This window comes from Argopecten irradians, chromosome 5 (assembly GCF_041381155.1).
Source record: "Argopecten irradians isolate NY chromosome 5, Ai_NY, whole genome shotgun sequence".
Classification (NCBI taxonomy): Eukaryota; Metazoa; Mollusca; class Bivalvia; order Pectinida; family Pectinidae; genus Argopecten; species Argopecten irradians.
The window spans coordinates 27,229,251-27,254,864 of record NC_091138.1 but is presented as its reverse complement, the minus strand read 5'-3'; the positions used below and the strand labels follow the sequence as shown (position 1 = coordinate 27,254,864).

Sequence of the window (25,614 nt, the reverse complement as noted above, 5' to 3'; positions counted from 1 at the left end):
TATAACTAAGAATATAGCTGGTCCTTGCTCTCAAATGAATTCTACATCTACTGGTCTGAGATCCTCAATTGAATTTACTTGCCAGTAATTACTCTAAGATAATTGTCAAAGAAATAAGCATTGTTAGGGTTCGCAACTACCAAAGTGACACTGAAATAGAAGCAAGATGAGGTAGCATGCAGGAGCTGCGTGGCGGTGAACAGGAAACAATTAAATGCCTGACTGGACATCCTGCGGTGGTGCCATCATGGACCATGGTCTGCCATCAGCAGTAGATATATCTCTACAATGAACGGAGGCTGATATTCTATGATAGAATCGGGGAAACCTTAACCAATCTTGTGGTATGTTGGTCATCTAGTAATTTAGGACATGTTGGTGACCTGGCAATGTGTCTACATATTACAAGTTACATGACCACCTTGCTCTAGGCCTCATTCAATCCAATATGAGAACTAGAGTGCTTAGAAAACTTGCTATTTAAAAAAGTATTCTACCAGTATATTTTAATGTTTCTTTTTAAATATATATATCTTTTCCCTTCTCCTTTACAATGAGCTAAACTTTTTTCTAGTACTCCTAAGACCTTTGACCTCTGGCCAAATGACTCATTGTGTAATTCCAAGTGGCTTTGCTGAATGATATCCATTCATAAACATAACATTTGACCTTGACATTTTGTGGAATCACCATGACCTAAGAGATTGAATTACTTGAATAGTTTCAACCAATTTTGACTCATGTAGTAATAATAGCAAAATATTCAGTAATAAAATTTTGACCTTGACATTTGACCCTGCAGAAACCTGGACTTCTGGTTTGGTGATATCAATTGTCATTTATTTCTTATCATCTATACTGCAAAATTTCAAAACCATATATCCATAAGTAAAAGATACAATAGCTGACCTTAACCTATAATCCATGACCTTGACCTGATAGTTTCATTGACTCCTTGTTTATTGCTTGTTAAACTTTGCATCAAAATGGCAAACTAAATATTCATGAGTGCAAAGATAAAAAGTTTGACTATATTGACATTGACCTATCACACTTGCTGATTCTGATTCCCAATCATTTAATAATGATGCACTGTACATAAAATGGAGGTAACCTCCAAGTCTCATCAACTCTTCACCATTTAAAAATTAGGGCTGTGGATTGTCTAACATGTGGCGATCCGATCCGATCCACGATTCGAGGTAGACGATTCACAGATCGGACCACGAATCACCAGTTAGATATAAGCAAAAGATTCAATTTAAGTCGAAACTGTTTTTATTGATAAATCAATAATGCTCTTATATAATGATAAATGTTTGATTGATAATAAAACCATTTTTAGCAGTTTTACATTCCTTATAATTAAGCAATAGAGTTACAGGTGAAGTGCAGCAGGATTCAGTCACTGCAACTGTAAAAAAAATCAAATCATTTGATTTTGAAATGACGTCATCTCAAAAATACTACTGCACATCAATTACGGCATGAAATCATCATGGTAAGGCATAAATAACCATTTGAAAATATTTTCACTGTTACTTTTATTTTGGTCAAATACAGAATAAACATTTAAGATTAAGAAAAAAGAGGCCCAGAGGGCCTGTATCGCTCACCTGGTTTTTCGTTAGTAATTATCACAAGACTCAGACAATTAGAAAAATAAGCAAAATTGACTCCCAAAGTTTAATTTTGAATCACAACCATACAATGATGCTATTGATACCATACAAATATGCTATCCAATACATAGGTTCAGAGACAAAGTAATTTATATGAAAATAGTAGCCTAATTGACCTTTTGACCTCGCATCATTTGTACAATTTCAAATCCCAACCCTATAAGGATGCTACCATTGCATTATAAGTGCTCTTCCATTCTTAGTTGCAGAGAAGAAGTCATTTATATGGAAATAGCTAAATTGACCCCTTTTGACCCCACCCTTCAGGCCCCAGGGGGGTCAGCCCCATCATTTGCAAAATTTTGAATCCAAACCCTATAAGGATGTAACCATTGCATTATGAGCGTAATCCCATGTTAAGTTGCAGAGAAAAAGTCATTTATATGGAAATTGACCACTTTTGACCCCGCCCCTCAGGCCCCCGGGGGTTCAGCCCTATCATTTGCACAATTTTGAGTTCCCACACTATAAGAATACTACCATTGTATTATGGGTGCTATACCGTGCTTAGTTTCAGAGAAGAAGTCATTTATATGGAAATAGCCAAATTGGCCACTTTCGACCCCGCCCCTCAGGCCCCCTGGGGGTCAGCCCCATCATTTCCACAATTTTGAATCCCCACCCTATAAAGATGCTACCATTGCATTATGGGTGCTATACCATGCTTAGTTTCAGAGAAGAAGTCGTTTATATGGAAATAGCCAAATTGGCCCCTTTTGACCCCGCCCCTCAGGCCCCCTGGGGGTCAGCCCCATCATTTGTACAATTTTGAATCCCCAACCTATAAGGATGCTACCATTGCATTATGGGTGCTATCCCATGCTTGGTTTCAGAGAAGAAGTCGTTTATATATGGAAATAGCCAAATTGACCCCTTTTGACCCCGCCCCTCAGGCCCCCGGGGGGTCAGCCACATCATTTGTACAATTTTTAATCCCCTACCCTATAACGATACTACCATTGCATTATGAGTGCTATCTCATGCTTAGTTTCAGAGAAGTCGTTTATATGGAAATAGCCAAATTGACCCCATTTGACCCCTCCCCTCAGGCCCCCGGGGGTCAGCCCCATCATTTGTACAATTTTGAATCCCCACCCTATAAGGATGCTACCATTGCATTATGGGTTCTATCCCATGCTTGGTTTCAGAGAAGAAGTCGTTTATATGGAAATAGCCAAATGGACCTCATTTGACCCCGCCCCTCAGGCCCCCGGGGGGTCAGCCCCATCATTTGTACAATTTTGAATCCCCACCCTATAAGGATGCTACCATTGCATTATGGGTGCTATCCCATGCTTGGTTTCAGAGAAGAAGTCGTTTATATGGAAATAGCCAAATTGACCCCTTTTGGCCCCGCCCCTCAGGCCCCTGGGGGGTCAGCCCCATCATTTGTACAATTTTCAGTTAGTAGCCCATAAGGATGCTACCAGCCAAATTTTGTTGAAATCCGACCAGCGGTTATGGAGAAGAAGTCGATTGTTGACGGACGGACGGACGGACGGGGACGACGGAACGGACGACGGACGACGGACGACGGACGACGGACGGACGCCGGACGCCACGGTATGGCATAAGCTCACCTTGGTCCTTCGGACCAGGTGAGCTAAAAAAATTAGCCTACCTTTCGTTTTTGACATAGGGTTCACATCTACATACTCAGTAGCCTAATGTAATATATTCGTATTTTTACATATTTCCGACCCGTAATGAAAACGAAATCAAGTATCATCTTTTACATCTCTAGAATTCAATAATTATGTTTTATCATTATTATTTTATGAAGAATTCACAACACTGCATCGAAGCGTGGATACGAAAATAACATGTTGCTAGCTTTACTTCACGCAGCTCTTGTGTACTTTCGGTCTACTTCAAAGTGAAAACATCGATGATATTCAGATTTTAGTGTACATTCCTTCACGTTTTTGAGCTATGACAGCATTAAAGAAGGTATTATTTTTTGCTTTTGAAAGATCGCGATCCACAAAATATAAGGAGTAACGAATACTCGTATCCGAATCTTTCTCAATAATTCGTGAATACTCGAGTACTCGGATACTCGTTACAGCCCTATTAAAAATTATGGTCATTACAAACTTTTGATGTTAAATTTGCACTTATTTGCTCTTGAGGTCAAGATCACACTGACCTACAAGTAGTAGAGATCACAGTCGACTCTGATTATGTAAGTAAGCTCCAGGAATAACGTAATTTTACATGGATCCGAAATTAGGGTCCAGATCAGACTTTATTAGCAGATGAAGTAAAAGCAGAACTGCATGTACATAATATGTCGAAAGGGAGACATGATTGTATAACGAACTTCTTCAAAACGGGGGTTTAAACATGGTATCTGGTTATATTACAAATCTGATAATGAACAGATAATTAAACAAAACTATACAAATCGAATACAAAACTGTATAGTAATGTATTACTTTAAACACAGTTTCCAGGCAAGAAACAGAAACAAGATATGATGATAAGGACAAGCAGAGATTACTACAAATTTCCCTGTTAGTAAAAGTGACATCACTAGTTGTCCACTACTGACCTTGATAAGTGGATGTTCAGGCATGTTGTCTGCGATGGAACCAAACACAATGGGATCCTTGAAGTCTGTGACATGTTGAAACTCTTCTCTACAATCACGAATGATGATTGGGGCAACCTCATTTGTCCTCACAAAGTTTCGGCCTTGGTGTGCTGAAAAGACAAATAGCAAATGAAACCTCAGCTACCTTATAACACTTGTTGCTAATTCTCTAGAGCTGGAATTTGTATTTGCTTCATCAGTGACATATGGCTATCAATTCCTGAGAGAATTAAGAGAAAGAGGAGGGGTATTTCTGTCGAGATAAACAAGAAGGAATGTTCTCTTAAGGTTTCAAACAAGGATACGCTGATAGAAGGTGACCGAGAAATGGCTTATCTCCCATACTTCACAGGGATATCCCGCGGCCGGCTAGGGGAAAGATATGTCTATCTTACACAGGGGATGTAAGACAGCTCACATGTGCTAGACAATAACGTGACGTCATCAATACATGTTGCGTAACTGTGGCGCGCATTATAGATGACGTCATCAATTTTGACGCATAACGACGTTCCTGCAATAATGGCGCGATAAAAAAGTTGGAAACCAAGTGGAATTTTGTCATTTTACTACTAAGTATGGGAGAAAAAGAATCAAACATGGGTCTGTGAAGTGGACAGGGATATCTCAACCCTCTGCAAGCCTACGGGTTGACAGGCCAAAATCTTTCACTGGGGTTGAGATATCCCAGTCCACTTCACAGACCCATGTAAGATTCAGATATATGTGTATACATACCCATAACTATCATAAGGACGAAAAAGGACACTTCCTTAAGGACATGCAAGATTCCACAGGGATACTCCCAGATAGATACTCCCAGGATATAACAGATAGATAGGATAACTTACTCCATAAGGACATCCATAAGGACATAACAGATAGATACTCCCATAAGGACATAACAGATAGATACTCCCATAAGGACATAACAGATAGATACTCCCATAAGGACATAACAGATAGATACTCCCATAAGGACATAACAGATAGATACTCCCATAAGGACATAACAGATAGATACTCCCATAAGGACATAACAGATAGATACTCCCATAAGGACATAACAGATAGATACTCCCATAAGGACATAACAGATAGATACTCCCATAAGGACATAACAGATAGATACTCCCATAAGGACATAACAGATAGATACTCCCATAAGGATATAACAGATAGATACTCCCATAAGGACATAACAGATAGATACTCCCATAAGGACATAACAGATAGATACTCCCATAAGGACATAACAGATAGATACTCCCATAAGGAAAACAGATAGATACTCCTAAGATAACAGATAGATACTCCCATAAGGATATAACAGATAGATACTCCCATAAGGACATAACAGATAGATACTCCCATAAGGACATAACAGATAGATACTCCCATAAGGACATAACAGATAGATACTCCCATAAGGACATAACAGATAGATACTCCCATAAGGACAAAACAATAGGATATATAAGGAATAACAGATAGATACTCCCATAAGGATATAACAGATAGATACTCCCATAAGGACAAAACAGATAGATACTCCCATAAGGATATAACAGATAGATACTCCCATAAGGACATAACAGATAGATACTCCCATAAGGACATAACAGATAGATACTCCCATAAGGACGTATAACAGATAGATACTCCCATAAGGACATAACAGATAGATACTCCCATAAGGACATAACAGATAGATACTCCCATAAGGATTATAACAGATAGATACTCCCATAAGGACATAACAGATAGATACTCCCATAAGGATATAACAGATAGATACTCCACATAAGGACATAACAGATAGATACTCCCATAAGGATATAACAGATAGATACTCCCATAAGGACATAACAGATAGATACTCCCATAAGGACATAACAGATAGATACTCCCCATAAGGACATAACAGATAAATACTCCCATAAGGACATAACAGATAGATACTCCCATAAGGACAAAACAGATAGATACTCCCATAAGGACATAACAGATAGATACTCCCATAAAGGACATAACAGATAGATACTCCCATAAGGACATAACAGATAGATACTCCCATAAGGACATAACAGATATAGATACTCCCATAAGGACACATAACAGATAGATACTCCCATAAGGACATAACAGATAGATACTTCCCATAAGGATATAACAGATAGATACTCCCATATAGGAACATAACAGATAGATACTCCCATAAGGACATAACAGATAGATACTCCCATAAGGACATAAACAGATAGATAGATACTCCCATAAGGATATAACAGATAGATACTCCCATAAGGACTATAACAGATAGATACTCCCATAAGGATATAACAGATAGATACTCCCATAAGGACAAAACAGATAGATAATCCCCATAAGGACATAACAGATAGATACTCCCATAAGGACATAACAGATAGATACTCCCATAAGGACATAACAGATAGATACTCCCATAAGGACATAACAGATAGATACTCCCATAAGGACACATAAACCAGATAGATACTCCCATAAGGACATAACAGATAGATACTCCCATAAGGATATAACAGATAAGATACTCCCGATAAGGACATAACAGATAGATACTCCCCATAAGGACATAACAGATAGATACTCCCATAAGGATGATAACAGATAGATACTCCCATAAGGACATAACAGATAGATACTCCCATAAGGACTATAACAGATAGATACCTCCCATAAGGACATAACAGATATATACTCCCATAAGGACATTAACAGATAGAATACTCCCATAAGGACATAACAGATAGATACTCCCATAAGGACATAACACAGATAGATACTCCCATTAAGGACATAACAGATAGATACTCCCATAAGGATATAACAGATAGATACTCCCATAAGGACATAACAGATAGATACTCCCATAGGAAATAACAGATAGATACTCCCATAAGGACATAACAGATAGATACTCCCATAAGGACATAACAGATATGATACTCCCATAAGGATATAACAGATAGATACTCCCATGAAGGACGATAACAGATAGATACTCCCATAAGGACATAACAGATAGATACTCCCATAAGGATATAACAGATAGATACTCCCAATAAGGACATAACAGGATAGATACTCCCATAAGGATATAACAGATAGATACTCCCATAAGGACATAACAAGTTAGATACTCCCATAAGGACATAACAGATAGATACTCCCATAAGGACATAACAGATAAATACTCCCATAAGGACATAACAGATAGATACCTCCCATAAGGACATAACAGATATATACTCCCATAAGGACAAAAACAGATAGAATACTCCCAGGACAAAACAGATAGATACTCCCATAAGGACATAAGATAGATACTCCCATAAGGACATAACAGATAGATACTCCCATAAGGATAATAACAGATAGATACTCCATAAGGACATAACAGATAGATACTCCCATAAGGACATAACAGATAGATACTCCCATAAGTACATAACAGATAGATACTCCCATAAGGACATAACAGATAGATACTCCCATAAGGACAGAAACAGATAGATACTCCATAAGGACATAAACAGATAGATACTCCCCATAAGGACATAACAGATAGATACCCCATAAGGACATAACAGATAGATAATCCCAGATAACAGATAGATACTCCCCCATAAGGAACATAACAGATAGATACTGGCCATAAGGATATAATACAGATAGATACTCCCATAAGGACATAACAGATAGATACTCCCCATGAGGACATAACAGATAGATACTCCCATAAGGACATAAACAGATAGATACTCCCATAAGGATAACAAAACAGATAGATAATACTCCCATAAGGACAAAACAGATAGATAATCCCATAAGGACATAACAGATAGATACCTCCCATAAGGACATAACAGATAGATACTCCCCATAAGGACATAACAGATAGATAATCCCATAAGGACATAACAGATAGATACCTCCCATAAGGACATAACAGATAATAGGATAATACCCATAAGGACATAACAGATAGATACTCCCATAAGGACATAACAGATAGATACTCCCATAAGGACATAACAGATAGATACTCCCATAAGGACATAACAGATTAGATAATCCCATAAGGACATAACAGAAAGATACTCCCATAAGGACATAAACAGATAGATACTCCCATAAGGACATAACAGATAGATACTCCCATAAGGACATAACAGATAGATACTCCCATAAGGATATAACAGATAGATACCACCATGAGACAAAACAGATAGATACTCCCATAAGGACATAACAGATAGATACTCCCATAAGGATATAAACATGATAGATACTCCCATAAGGACATAACAGAATAGATACTCCCATGAGGATATAACAGATAGATACTCCCATGAGGACATAACAGATAGATACTCCCATAAGGACATAACAGATAGATTAACTCCCATAAGGACATAACAGATAGATACTCCCATAAGGACAAAACAGATAGATACTCCCATAAGGACATAACAGATAGATACTCCCATAAGGACAATAACAGATAGATACTCCCATAAGGACATAACAGATAGATACTCCCATAAGGACATAACAGATAGATACTCCCATAAGGACAAAACAGATAGATACTCCCATAAGGACATAACAGAATAACAGATAGATACTCCCCATAAGGACAAACAGATAGATACTCCCCATAAGGATATAACAGATAGATACTCCCATAAGGACAAAACAGATAGATACTCCATAGGACATAACAGATAGATACTCCATAAGGATATAACAGATAGATACTCCCATAAGGATATAACAGATAGATACTCCCATAAGGACATAACAGATAGATACTCCCATAAGGAACATAACAGATAGATACTCCCATAAGGACATAACAGATAGATATACTCCCATAAGGACATAACAGATAGATAACTCCCATAAGGACATATAACAGATAGATACTCCCATAAGGACATAACAGATAGATACTCCCATAAGGACATAACAGATAGATACTCCCATAAGGACATAACAGATAGATAATCCCATAAGGACAAAACAGATAGATACTCCCATAAGGACATAACAGATAGATACTCCCATAAGGACATAACAGATAGATACTCCCATAAGGACATAACAGATAGATACTCCCATAAGGACATAACAGATAGATACTCCCATAAGGGACATAACAGATAGATACTCCTCCATAAGGACATAACAGATAGATACTCCCATAAGGACATAACAGATAGATACTCCCATAAGGATATAACAGATAGATACTCCCATAAGGACATAACAGATAGATACTCCCATAAGGACATAACAGATAGATACTCCCATAAGGACATAACAGATAGATACTCCCATAAGGACATAACAGATAGATACTCCCATAAGGACATAAACAGATAGATACTCCCATAAGGACATAACAGATAGATACTCCCATGAGGACATAACAGGACATAACAGATAGATACTCCATAAGGACATAACAGGATAGATACTCTGCATAAGGACATAACAGAAAGATAGATACCCCATAAGGACATAACAGATAGATACTCCCATAAGGACATAACAGATAGATACTCCCATAAGGACATAACAGATAGATACTCCCATAAGGACATAAACAGATAGATACAATCCCATAAGGACATAACAGATAGATACTCCCATAAGGATATAACAGATAGATACTCCCATAAGGACATAACAGATAGATACTCCCATAAGGACATAACAGATAGATACTCCCATAAGGACATAACAGAATAGATACTCCCATAAGGACATAACAGATAGATACTCCCATAAGGACATAAACAGATATATACTACTCCCATAAGGACATAACAGATAGATACTCCCATAAGGACATAACAGATAGATACTCCCATAAGGACATAACAGATAGATACTCCCATAAGGATATAACAGATAGATACTCCCATAAGGATATAACAGATAGATACTCCCATAAGGACAAAACAGATAGATACTCCCATAAGGACATAACAGATAGATACTCCCATAAGGACATAACAGATAGATACTCCCATAAGGACAAAACAGATAGATACTCCCATAAGGATATATACAGATAGATACTCCCATAAGGACATAACAGATAGATACTCCCATAAGGAACATAACAGATAGATACTCTCCCATAAGGAAAAAAACAGATAGATACTCCCATAAGGACATAACAGATAGATACTCCCATAAGGATATAACAGATAGATACTCCCATAAGGACATAACAGATAGATACTCCCATAAGGACATATAACAGATAGATACTCCCATAAGGACATAACAGATAGATACTCCCATAAGGACATAAACAGATAGATACTTCCCATAAGGACATAACAGATAGATACTCCCATAAGGACATAACAGATAGATACTCCCATAAGGACATAACAGATAGATACTCCCATAAGGACATAACAGATAGATACTCCCATAAGGACATAACAGATAGATACTCCCATAAGGACATAACAGATAGATACTCCCCATAAGGACATAACAGATAGATACTCCCATAAGGACATAACAGATAGATACTCCCATAAGGATATAACAGATAGATACTCCCATAAGGACATAACAGATAGATACATCTCATAAGACATAACCCCCATAAGGACATAACAGATAGATACTCCCATAAGGACATAACAGATAGATACCCAAACAACTCCCATAAGGACATAACAGATAGATACTCCCATAAGGACATAACAGATAGATACTCCCATAAGGACATAACAGATAGATACTCCCATAAGGACAAAACAGATAGATACTCCCCATGATATAACAGATAGATACCCCATAAGGACATAACAGATAGATACTCCCATAAGGACATAACAGATAGATACTCCCATAAGGATATAACAGATAGATACTCCCATAAGGACATAACAGATAGATACTCCCATAAGGACATAACAGATAAGATACTCCCATAAGGACATAACAGATAGATACTCCCATAAGGACATAACAGATAGATACTCCCAAAAGGACATAACAGATAGATACTCCCATAAGGATATAACAGATAGATACTCCCATAAAGGACATAACAGATAGATACTCCCATAAGGACATAACAGATAGATACTCCCATAAGGATATAACAGATAGATACTCCCATAAGGACATAACAGATAGATACTCCCATAAGACATAACAGATAGATACTCCCATAAGGACAAAACAGATAGATACTCCCATAAGGATATAACAGATAGATACTCCCATAAGGACATAACAGATAGAATACTCCCATAAGGACATAACAGATAGATACTCCCATAAGGACATAACAGATAGATACTCCCATAAGGACATAACAGATAGATACTCCCATAAGGACATAACAGATAGATACTCCCATAAGGACATAACAGATAGATACTCCCATAAGGACATAACAGATAGATACTCCCATAAGGACATAACAGATAGATACTCCCATAAGGACATAACAGATAGATACTCCCATAAGGATATAACAGATAGATACTCCCCAAGGACATAACAGATAGATACTCCCATAAGGACATAACAGATAGATACTCCCATAAGGACATAACAGATAGATACTCCCATAAGGACATAACAGATAGATACTCCCATAAGGACAAAACAGATAGATACTCCCATAAGGACATAACAGATAGATATACTCCCATAAGGACATAACAGATAGATACTCCCATAAGGACAGACAAGAAGTTAACCTTTGAAGGACAAATTAGGAGGATAAGCTTAGGAGATAAAGTACAAGGATACCTTCTTAATGAGAAATGTGAGGAACACTCCATGAAAGTGTCGCTTGACTTGATTTTGTTACTGTTTTTAACATAATGTAATTTGTAATATTCCTTCTATTCTAATTGTCTAAAAGCTGTTGGTTATTAACCAGTTTTTTTACATGCAGGTGGCTATAAAAACCCATTATGTCGTTTTGAAGACATATTATCCGACAATTGCTTTGCTGAACTGCCTGATTTTCTTAAATCTGACTGGTAAATTCACACTTTAATCTGTCCCTGATCGGGTTCACTCACTATTAAATTATATTTGCTCAAGCCATGGGAGTGTTTGTGACTGTACTGGAAAAGGAATCAAGTGCTTTGGTTATGAGAATCTTCTATCAGAGATCATGGTTGTTATAGGAAAATATTGTGAAATGGTAAACCAGGATTCATGGTGCCTCATAAACCGTTCCAAGTCTGTAAGATTACCATCCAAGCTAAAATAAAAGAAAACGAGCCCAAAGGGGTCTTCACTTTGTCTATCAAATGATGTTTATTAAAGTAATATATAGTTTTTTCTTACTAAAGGCACACCTTGGAATGACCCCTTATACCACTGGCCAATGTACACACTCCATAGGCCACAAATACATTGGCATCCCCTGTTCAGAAGGGTTCAACAAGAGGCCCATGGGCCTTAGCTGTCACCTGAGTTCGGATACAGAATGAAACAAAGACACAAAAACACTATATATTGGCCCATCAGGCCCTTGAAACCAGTCAGTGATTTTATAAGTGACTTTTCAATCTATGAAGAGTATCTGGTTTCATCAAATCTGTGAATTCAGAAGATTTTTTTTTTTCTTATTTTAGTCATTTTGACCCCTTTTGTCCCCGCCCATCTACCCCTGGAGGTTAGCCAGGACCAATATGGATATGATGCTAAAATGCTATCACAGGGTAATTATAATTCTAACCAAGTTTGACCTATTGAAAATTAAGCAAATAATGCTCATAAATGTGTTTTTCCAATATCAATTAAAATAGATTTGAAATAATCAGTCTGAGATGCCAGGGCCATGAAATTCACAATTTTTGTAAAGGGCCTTATAAAGAATTTCCAATCTATGAAGAGTATTTGGTTCCATCAAATTTGTAAATTCAGAAGGAGACTTTTGAAATTTTAGCCATTTTGACCAATTTTGGCCCCGCCCCTCTGGCCCCTGGGGGTCGGCCAGGGCCAATATGGATATGATGTTAAAATACTATCTCAGCCTAATAATTCTAACAAAGTTTGACTCATTTCCTATAACACATCACCAAATAATGCTCAAAAATGTGTTTTCCCTATATAAACTATAGTAAACTTGACCCCCCTCCCCAGGGGGGAACGTGAGACCCCAGGGTCATATAATTCACAATTTTTGTAAAGGACATCAAGACCTTTCAATCTATGAAGAGTATTTGATTCTGCCATTTCTGGAATTTCAGAAGAATTTTTTGAAGTTTTAGACTATTTGACCCTTTTTGGCCCCACCTCTCAGGCTCCTTAGTGTCAGTCGTGGAAAAATTGTTAATAGGATTCAATGGCCTTCTCATACTGATAATTCTGACAACATTTGACTTATTTCCTATTACAAATGACCAAATAATGCTCAAAAAATCTCTTTTCCCTGTATAAACTATAGTTAACTTGACCCCCTCCCCAGGGGGGAATGCGAGACCCCAGGGTCATAAAATTCACAATTTTTGTAAAGGACCTCAAGACCTTTCAATCTATGAAGAGTATTTGATTCTACCATTTCTGGAATTTCAGAAGAAGATTTTTTAAGTTTTAGCCTATTTGACCCCTTTTGGCCCCACCCCTCAGGCCCCTGGGGGCTGGGACCATATAATTCACAATTTTGGTTGACCTTTGGCTATGGAAGGTTTCTGCAAAATTTCAACAAATTTGGTTCAGTAGTTTTGGAGAAGAAGTCGAAAAAGTAAATTATTTATCGCCATACGAGGCACGACGTACGACGTACGACGCATGACGCACGACGCACAACGACAGACAAAAGGCGATTAGAATAGGTCACTTGAGACTTCCTTTGGAGCACAAAAACACCACTCCTTTACTCTTAAAATACTCTTTAGTAAGCCTACCAACACCACTGTCATGGGCTCATATCCCCTTATAACGACTCACAGAATACCTTGAGCATTTATCCCCATTAGGAGCCCCAACAAACTTCCCCTATTCACACCCATACACAATTTTATGGTTATCACCATCGTAATCTCATCCACTATATATACCAGTAATTGCTGTTAAAGTGTTGAAATAAATATTGAAAATTATGGAGTGCTATAATTAGTTATTGACAACTTGGCGCCACTATAGGAACTGTAACAATCGTTTACATCAGACATTTTCCTGCCTCATCACCAAGGTAACTGAATTATCATGGTGTGTTGATACTATGTCCAAAACCTATTGTGTATTTGCGGAGCCATACAAATGATCACTGGCATTATATAGCCATTCAATGATAAGGGAGATAAGGCCAGGTGGTCAAATAAAACATCGCCTTGTATTGCCTGTCAATTAGACGAGAATGCCAAATAAGCCATCATCGACTAGACTAGGAAATCAAATTATGGAATGATTGAAACTTTCATAAGACCTTGACATTCTTAGGTCATCAAGAAGCTTGAAATTCTATCCCACAGGGTATAGTTTGTTCTGGCCTAGTGTGGTATCATGTCCATGTTGTCTGGAGGAGAAATTGTAGAACTGCAGACTAGGCGGCAGGGATTCAGGTACGCTGATACAATAATGTGGTAACATTTGGGGGCAATATCAGGGTACTGCCACAGTGCAGAAAATGCTGAATATCTCAGACACATGTCTACATACGGTCACTTTAATAACATTACTATTTCATGGATCTGTCAATCATTGGATATGACAACCTTTCCTACAAATGTTTTGTTGCAATGCGGCAAAATTTACTTCAGTTTCTCATTGTTTTTCGATTTGCAATCGATAGTCTATAGTCAGGGTTCTAATTTCATAAGTCAATTCAATGAAGCTAAATTATTCTACAACCAGCGCCGTTATTCTACCTTCGACCATGCATGTTGTACAACACAAACAACTATATAGGTTATGGCTCTCTGACTCGCCTGAACCATTGCAATGATCGGGAGCATAATAGACAAAACCGCCACCATTCCACTCCTGAACACCATCGATGAGTGCCCCAGAGACCTCACATATAACACTGGTACTACTGCGGTCTATCACACACTGTCAACGGGAATTGTAACCAATACATGAACACTATTACCAATGTTCACTTGCAGTGAAAATTTGATCAAATTACTCAGATTTCCATGCTATGTAAGACAAAGAATGTTATTTCAATGAATTCAAATGTAGTCTTGAGAATTTCCAAGCAATACTTTTAGATGCATTTACATTATTTTTATTAATATATATAATGCTGATTGTCACACAATTGAAAATCATAGTATAGGATCTGATTCCTCAATAATTTCACTTTTGCAATAAATGCATGGTTGCCTGTACCTGTTTCATCATAACCAAATTCATCAATGTCACCTTTCAAATTATTCCATTTATTTAAGGATAACATTGTCTTAAATTTAAGAATTTTACCAAATGCGCTTGATTTGTTGGCAGCTAAGTCAGATTCCCAATACAAATGACTCTGATGGCTACTTTTAACAGCTGTTATCAGTTAGAGCAATTTGGACAGTAGCACAACCATTTTTTTTACAACAAATTAAATGATTTTCCAGTAGAGTGTCCATTACATTACAACTGTTACAGTGAGTGAGAAGATCAATCATAACGTGTGGCTCTTGGACTAATGTCAGTGAACGATGGCAATAATCTAAAGCGTTATAGATATAATTAAAGCCCTGTATATTCAATTCCATGATGCTGCTTTGGAGGTGTGAATGTACATAGTTTTTATCAATAGAGCTTGAACTATCTATCTCTGTAAAAAAGACCTATTCCATTGTTTGTATATCAAAGCTTGCCATCACAGAAATCAGAACAGATAGCTAAATGTCAATGGTGGGTGTATATATATACTGGTAGCATCTCCTCCATTCAAAGTGTCCCTATTCTAATCATCTGTATATGTCTAATCAGTTACAAACATGTACATGTTCTGAACCATCACCAGATAAAAGATATACACAGGAAAATGTTGGTTAGATTATGAGACCACCTCTATCTATAATCAAGTCTTTTGAGTACCTTTAAAAAGATCGCTATCGCCTTCATGTTTTTGACCCTATCAGAGATGGAACTATTGATGCTAGGGAATGATGATTTAAAGTTTGTTACAGACATAATCAAGTGACTGATCTCATGCAGATTCACATAAATAAAGCTGATATTTGTTGTCTTTAATTACACCACACATTCATAAAGAAGTCATGGCAACCTTGAGTCAGTGTGATTGAAGAGTTCCAATTCCCAGGTTTACACTATTTTCTCAGAGATTTATCCCTATCTCTTGAGGCCATAAAATAGAATAAGTCATCAATTCACATTTTCTGTCAAAAAAGCATACATAAACCATTCTTCAATCTAAAACAAAACCTTTAAATGGAAATGCTATTTGAGGCTACCAATCCTTTCTCCTGCTTTATATAAATGAGATTTTCAAATATTCGGACAATTTTTCTGAAACTTGACTTGCTGCAATAATATATGGAGAAGTATTGAATGATATGAAAGGATCGTGGTACATAAGCCGAAATTCAAGGACAGACATTGAAACTGGAAAATGGTTTGGTAATTGTTTGCTTTCCTTTGATATCATCTTTATAACTAAACAGGTCATGCAATTTGTAAATAGCATCAAGAACCAACTGCAATATTCTAAATCAAAATTTTATCGCAACCCATTTTGAAACTGAAGACCAAACATTGATAGCCTTACGTGATTATATTGCTTTATTTTGGTTTGGGTTTATTGTGGATTTTTTTTCCCCTAATAGGGTCATTTAAGGACAGGTACTCAGAGAAAATTCAATGAGCAGTCAAGAGAATGAGAGGGCTATGTTGATATTAATGTCTTAAAGTTGTATGGTCTATAACTTTCCGCTCTTTTTGTCATAGTGAAAACTGTTTAAGAGTGTTATACATATTTTTCTCTGTCTGTCTGAGGTTTAAACTTTCTAATTTTACCACTTATTATAAAGTTGCAGCACTGGAAGTATCTTTAATAATAAAAGTAAAAAATCTTTTTAACGTGTACACATGAAAAATAGGCTCGAAAGATGCCGAATCATTCCGAACTCTTCCGAACATCGTCGCGACAATCTCGAAGTAAAACAAGAGTTGTGAAACCAAGAGAAAATATCAACAATTTTTCATAAACAAAATATGTGGTCGACCTCATCAGACTCTATCTACAAAGAAAATAATGCTCGCACATTACAATATTTGATACACACACAACATTTTACGGTAATGTGTAAATTGGATGTTTCAAATACTCAATCTGTGGACATATACTAGCATGATTTGCTCATATAGCCCAGAAGGAAAACGTAAACAAACACATGTGTGCTTACGCTAGTTACCTGGCTCACCACGTGCAGGTCGTGTCGAACGTCAGTCACGTGATACGATTAGGAATCCGACAAAACCCAAAGTCACTGAAAATGGCGGTGATTGAAGGCGCTTTATTCAAAACCAGGAATATATGATTCCTAGATTTCGGCTCTCTTATAGGCCGACATATGCTTTTGGGGAGCTAAATCATCAAGTTACATGTCAATGTTTAAATATCAAATGTTTAAGTTACATATCGTTACAGTGAAATTAGCAGCAATACAACTTTAAAAACCACTTGGTCACCATCAGGCACCTATTGCTTTATCATTGATATGCATTCCTTTGAATAAATTTCAGTGTTCTTCAGTGTGCTAGATGCTTTCCAATGATCAAAACATGACAAAAAATTAATAAAACATGCACATTCCATTTTTTATTTAAGGGTTAGTATATTATTGATTTCTTATCTGCATTAATAAGATTCAAATATGTTTTTATACAACATCAAAACAGGAAACAGCTAGGAGACATCCTACTGGATTGTGGAGCCATCTGTTTCCATGGTAATTTGCATTTTGGCACACATTTGAAATTCCTTAAGATAACTGTTTTCTATTTTTCTGATAGAAATCATCTTTCATCATCAGCAGATTAACTTACTCATTTGCCTTTAATTTCTAATAAAAAAGTTCTATTCTTAGATTTGAAAGTGTTTCAAATGTATCCTCTGGCAAAAGAAGCTGAATCTTTATATTTTCTTATATCCCTAACAATGACTATCCCTTTTGTAATTAAGTTTTATGACATTTGTGAATTCATTAGAACTGATAGTGCTTAAGTGGTCTAAGTAATAAAACCATAATCGACCCAATTAGAGTCCCATCCCTGTAAGCGCCCCTCCCCCTTTTTTGCTGCTCAATTTTACTTACCTCAAATGAAGTGCAGACTGAGAGTACAAAAACCTGTAGGTTTCTTTATTTGATTTCTTTTGTAAATTGATTAATGGCTTATTGTGTACAATATTTTTTAGAGAACTGTGAAAAATTGACAGGTGCAGCTTGGCAAAATGTGACCCCTCACCTTTAATATCATATACCGTCACATCCTTTTAGGAATGACATCACAGCTGAGTGGAAGACAAGTGTGCTATTACTGTGATTCCAAACCAATTAAATTAATCCTTTCATACATAACATAAAACAACATTTCGCTGTGACTTTAATTTCACATTTTAATGTCCTTTTTTATTTCAATTTAATCTTGTGGTGTAATTCAAGACTGTTGCTTCCACTTAACCTATGCTTTAATACATTTCCTGGAGATCAATTTTTCAGGACTGTTAATCAAACCAAAAAATATGCAAAATCTCATCAAACATGGAAATAAGTTTAAAGTGCCTACTTAAAAGTTTTCAATTCAAGTACAAGGAGGAGGAAGTAGAGCCAGGTTCATGTTTTTAATTTTTCTAAAGATTCCTCGGTTAAATTAATTTCATCATATCTCTACAGTACAGGGAAAATATCCTAACTGTCTTTGAAACTTGATTAACAAGTATAAACTGCATTTTTAAACAACAAAAAATTGGACTCAATCTTTTGTATAAAGGATTGGTCTTGATTTGAAACAACACCTACAAGGATTAATATCTATACTGAACACATGGTTGAAGAGTACAATATCTAAATAATTTTCTGTATATGTAGATAGTTCCTAAGAACAATATCATTGTATGCTACTGATAGGCCTTTAGCGCTTCATGTAATGCATTTAATGGTTAGACACTTCAGGGTCTATTTCACATTACACTTAGTACAGGTAACAGAATTCAACCACTTAATCTGAGAAGCAGGGGGCGAAGGGAAATCAAAATTGATCACAAAAAAACCGCTAATGCGCTATTAAAATCAGCAGGTTTGGCTCAAAAGCTATTAGTAAATGGCAGACATACTGGCCACAGCAATTGTTTTTTTTTGAAATATTTCATGTCCCTGTGTACTGAGCCCTGGAGAGAAGAGAACAGTCATCACATTTGGATATCATTGCCACTAGGGTTTACAATTAAATGGATAATTACCCTGCCAATCCTGACCCCGTCCACATCAACATGGAGATTGCAATCCATGGAAACCTGTCACCACGACGCTGGACAATGGTGACCAGTACTAGACTGTACTCCATCGATAATCTTCTAATAAATATCCAACGATCCACCATTATGTCAAAACCAGCCGCTTGCATTCAATAAACAATGTTCTGAAATAATTAAAGCTGAAACTTGACGACTCTGCATGTCTCAATTTAACTTTGAAATAGTTTTTGAACCCAGATCTTCGTTAATCATATACAATATTTTTCTGTAATCAGTTGAAATATAATTAAATAATTACAAATTAATATGAAGTAATGTATCCTGGCGAGGAGGGTTATATGCTAATGCTAAAATAATGAAAAATGAAAATTTACTTAGTCACAGACTAGATGTACTAAGTACTCATCAATATGATTGAATGATTACTAATGCCAAACCCAATCTGAATTTGTATCTAAGTAAATACACCTGGGCATAATGGACTTTCAAGTTTTAACTTACCAAGTACATGAAGTGCATATCCTTAGATATACAGACATATCATATTTTTTACCATTTAGTGACATAAACAGATAGATTCCCTTTAAGTACTAAATATTCAATATTTTTCCCAGTAAGTGAAAAAATCCTAACTGTCTTTGACATAATTATAACAAGTATTAACTATTTTTAATTCCAAAACAAAAGTGACATCACATTGGACTCAATCTTTTTGTATACAGGGATTAATACCTTAATTGAACAACATTCCCTACAGGATACAAATATCTAGGACTAAAAATGGTTAAAGAGTACAATATCTAAATAATTTCTTGTAATAAGTAGATACTGTTCAACTGACTCTAACCCCATAACAATATCATTTCTGCTACCATAAGGCCTTTATTCATCAACAGATGTATGCATTAATGACTAACAGAATTCCCCATGAGGAATAACCAGTTTATACACACTTAGGTAAACAGTATTCAGAATTACATAATGATAGTAGACAAGCATGTTTTAAGGACCAATTACAGGCGATGGGAAATCCAAAATTGATCATGTCTTCAAATCTAAAAACTGAGGGAAATTAACATGCAAGATATTAATTAAAATAACAGGTTTATTTTAAAATCCTATCTGGCAGACATACTTGGCATAAGCATTGATTATTAACAGTAGATACTCCCATAAGGACAAACAGATAGATAGGATAACTCCCATAAGGACATAATACTCCCATAAGATAGATAGATACTCCCATGAGGGACATAACAGATAGATACTCCTCCCATACAAGGACGATAACAGGACAAAAACAGATAGATACTCCCATGAACAGGTAGATTAAGATAGACTCCCATAACAGATAACCAGATAATCCCATAAGGGATATAACAGATAGATACTCCCGCGTCTCCCCATGAGGATACTCCCTGAGGATATAACAGATAAATACTCCCATGAAGGACATAACAGATAGATACTCCCATAAAGGAGGACTCGCCAATAAAACAGATAGATACTCCCATAAGGATAACAGATAGATACTCCCATAAAGTACAGGATACATAAACAGATAGATACTCCCCATAAGAGGATAAAAGGACATAAGAAAGATAGATACTCCCACAAGGACATAGAATATCCCATAAAGGATATAGATACTACCCAGATATATAACAGATAATACTCCCATAACAGATAGATACTACCCATGGAACAGATAGATACTTACTCATAAGGACATAACTAACATAAAGGATATAACAGATAGGATACTGCCCATAAGGAACATAACAGATAGATACTCCCATAAGGTGCACAAACAGATAGATACTCCATAAGGACATAAACAGTTAGATACCTCCCATGAGGACAGACACAGAAGTTAACCTTTGAAGGACAAATTAGGACGATAAGATTAGGAGATAAAGTACAAGGATACCTCCCATAAAGTGACATAAATGTGAGGACCTAACAGAATAGCTACTCCCATAAGAAAGTGTCGCTTGAGGACACATAACAGATGATTTGAGGACGTACTTGTTTTTAACATAATGTATGATACTTGTACATATTACTTCTATTCTAACTTGTCTAAAAGCTGTTGGTAACAAAGATTTAAGGACCAGATTTTTACATTGCAGGACATATGGCTCTCATAAGTAAAACCCATTATGTCGTTTTTGAAGACATATTATCCGACATTGCTTTGCTGAACTGCCTGATTTTCTTAAATCTGACTGGTAAATTCACACTTTAATCTGTCCCTGATCGGGTTCACTCACTATTAAATTATATTTGCTCAAGCCATGGGAGTGTTTGTGACTGTACTGGAAAAGGAATCAAGTACTTTGGTTATGAGAATCTTCTATCAGAGAACATGGTTGTTATAGGAAAATATTGTGAAATGGTAAACCAGGATTCATGGTGCCTCATAAACCGTTCCAAGTCTGTAAGATTACCATCCAAGCTGAAATAAAAGAAAACGAGCCCAAAGGGGTCTTCACTTTGTCTATCAAATGATGTTATTTAAGTAATATATAGTTTTTCTTACTAAAGGTACACCTTGGAATGACCCCTTATACCACTGGCCAATGTACACACTCCATAGGCCACAAATACATTGGCATCCCCTGTTCAGAAGGGTTCAACAAGAGGCCCATGGGCCTTAGCTGTCACCTGAGTTCGGATACAGAATGAAACAAAGACACAAAAACACTATATATTGGCCCATCAGGCCCTTGAAACCAGTCAGTGATTTTATAAGTGACTTTTCAATCTATGAAGAGTATCTGGTTCCATCAAATCTGTGAATTCAGAAGATTTTTTTTTCTTATTTTAGTCATTTTGACCCCTTTTGTCCCCGCCCATCTACCCCTGGAGGTTAGCCAGGACCAATATGGATATGATGCTAAAATGCTATCACAGGGTAATAATTCTAACCAAGTTTGACCTATTGAAAATTAAGCAAATAATGCTCATAAATGTGTTTTTCCAATATCAATTAAAATAGATTTGACCCTTAATCAGGGGAAAGTCTGAGATGCCAGGGCCATGAAATTCACAACTTTTGTAAAGGGCCTTAAAAAGAATTTCCAATCTAAGAAGAGTATTTGGTTCCATCAAATTTGTAAATTCAGAAGGAGACTTTTGAAATTTTAGCCATTTTGACCAATTTTGGCCCCGCCCCTCTGGCCCCTGGGGTCGGCCAGGGCCAATATGGATATGATGTTAAAATACTATCTCAGCCTAATAATTCTAACAAAGTTTGACTCATTTCCTATAACACATCACCAAATAATGCTCAAAAATGTGTTTTCCCTATATAAACTATAGTAAACTTGACCCCCCTCCCCAGGGGGGAACGTGAGACCCCAGGGTCATATAATTCACAATTTTTGTAAAGGACATCAAGACCTTTCAATCTATGAAGAGTATTTGATTCTGCCATTTCTGGAATTTCAGAAGAAGATTTTTGAAGTTTTAGACTATTTGACCCTTTTTGGCCCCACCTCTCAGGCTCCTTAGTGTCAGTCGTGGAAAAATTGTTAATAGGATTCAATGGCCTTCTCATACTGATAATTCTGACAACATTTGACTTATTTCCTATTACAAATGACCAAATAATGCTCAAAAATCTCTTTTCCCTGTATAAACTATAGTAAACTTGACCCCCTCTCCCAGGGGGGGCTACGTGAGACCCCAGGGTCATATATCATCAACAATTTTTGTAAAGGACCTCAAGACCTTTTTTCAATCTATGAAGAGTATTTGATTCTACCATTTCTGGAATTTCAGAAGAAGATTTTTTAAGTTTTAGCCTATTTGACACCCCCCCTTTGGCCCCACCCCTCAGGCCCAAAACAAATTTGGTGGGCTGGACCATATAATTCACAATTTTGGACGTTTGTACCTTTGGCTATGGAAGTTTCTGCAAAATTTCAACAAATTTTGTTCAATAGTTTTGGAGAAGAAGTCGAAAAAATGTATCCCATGAATCCTTTAAAGTTTGACAAAACTTTTTGGCAATATTTAAAGTAACTAAATTATAATCTTTTCAAATAGTATCTGATAACTGTTCATGCTGTAAAGTCCAACATAACATGTTGATTACGGCGGACTGCCAATTAGTTTTTGACATTTCTGCAAGATATATTTCAGTAACAATTTTACAGTCAGTTACGGTGGCCTATAAAAGAAAACAAGGTACAGTGAATTATATTTTGTGTTATTTCTGTCCAAATACAACCTATTGTGCCTTTGTTGTCAGCATACAATTGTGAATGTTTTGCAATAATTACCACCTTTATAACATTTTGTGGTTCAAACCCGGCCATCGTTTTCCCCAAAATAATGCGCAAAATGTACCGTCATAGTAGATTTTTTTCCATTTAAGCCATAATGAATCGAAAACACATGTGCAAAGTACACTGGTTAAGTAACACAAGATAGGTATTCAATAGCTGATGTAGCCTTTCCATGTGATTTGGCGATAATCTAAAAATAGCTGACGTAGAGTGTTAGCGTTTATATCGCTAACATTTCTGACTCAATCGATTTCTTCATATATTTACAAATGACCAAATATAATGCTCAAAAATCTCTTTTCCCTGTATAAATAAACTATAGTAACTTGACCCCCTCCCCAGGGGGGAACGCGAGACCCCAGGGTCATAAAATTCACAATTTTTGTAAAGGACCTCAAGACCTTTCAATCTATGAAGAGTATTTGATTCTACCATCATTCTGGAATTTCAGAAGAAGATTTTTAAGTTTTAGCCTATTTGACCCCTTTTGGCCCCACCCCTCAGGCCCCTGGGGGCTGGGACCATATAATTCACAATTTTGGTTGACCTTTGGCTATGGAAGGTTTCTGCAAAATTTCAACAAATTTGGTTCAGTAGTTTTGGAGAAGAAGTCGAAAAAGTAAAATTATTTATCGCCATACGAGGCACGACGTACGACGTACGACGCACAACGACACATACGACAGACAAAAGGCGATTAGAATAGGTCACTTGAGACTTCGAAGCACAAAAGACCAACCACCACTTTTACTCTTAAAATACTCTTTAGTAAGCCTACCAACACCACTGTCATGGGCTCATATCCCCTTTATAACGACTCACAGAATACCTTGAGCATTTATCCCCATTAGGAGCCCCAACAAACTTCCCCTATTCACACCCATACACAATTTTATGGTTATCACCATCGTAATCTCATCCACTATATATACCAGTAATTGCTGTTAAAGTGTTGAAATAAATATTGAAAATTATGGAGTGCTATAATTAGTTATTGACAACTTGGCGCCACTATAGGAACTGTAACAATCGTTTACATCAGACATTTTCCTGCCTCATCACCAAGGTAACTGAATTATCATGGTGTGTTGATGCTATGTCCAAAACCTATTGTGTATTTGCGGAGCCATACAAATGATCACTGGCATAATATAGCCATTCAATGATAAGGGAGATAAGGCCAGGTGGTCAAATAAAACATCGCCTTGTATTGCCTGTCCAATTAGACGAGAATGCCAAATAAGCCATCATCGACTAGACTAGGAAATCAAATTATGGAATGATTGAAACTTTTATAAGACCTTGACATTCTTAGGTCATCAAGAAGCTTGAAATTCTATCCCACAGGGTATAGTTTGTTCTGGCCTAGTGTGGTATCATGTCCATGTTGTCTGGAGGAGAAAATTGTAGAACTGCAGACTAGGCGGCAGGGATTCAGGTACGCTGATACAATAATGTGGTAACATTTGGGGGCAATATCAGGGTACTGCCACAGTGCAGAAAATGCTGAATATCTCAGACACATGTCTACATACGGTCACTTTAATAACATTA

The 25,614-nt window shown here is 36.7% G+C and overlaps 1 protein-coding gene across 6 annotated transcripts in view; it reads right to left on the bottom strand.

Annotated features, from left to right (window-relative positions):
- The window catches only part of LOC138323399 (paladin-like), a 132,456-nt gene that overhangs the window by 45,597 nt on the left and 61,245 nt on the right, over positions 1 to 25,614 (bottom strand). For all 6 annotated transcript variants that reach the window (XM_069267995.1, XM_069267990.1, XM_069267996.1 and 3 more), the window contains exon 3: positions 4,237 to 4,388. In XM_069267995.1, coding sequence (XP_069124096.1) covers positions 4,237 to 4,388 — 152 coding nt within the window. The remainder of the gene's footprint in view (positions 1 to 4,236; positions 4,389 to 25,614) is intronic.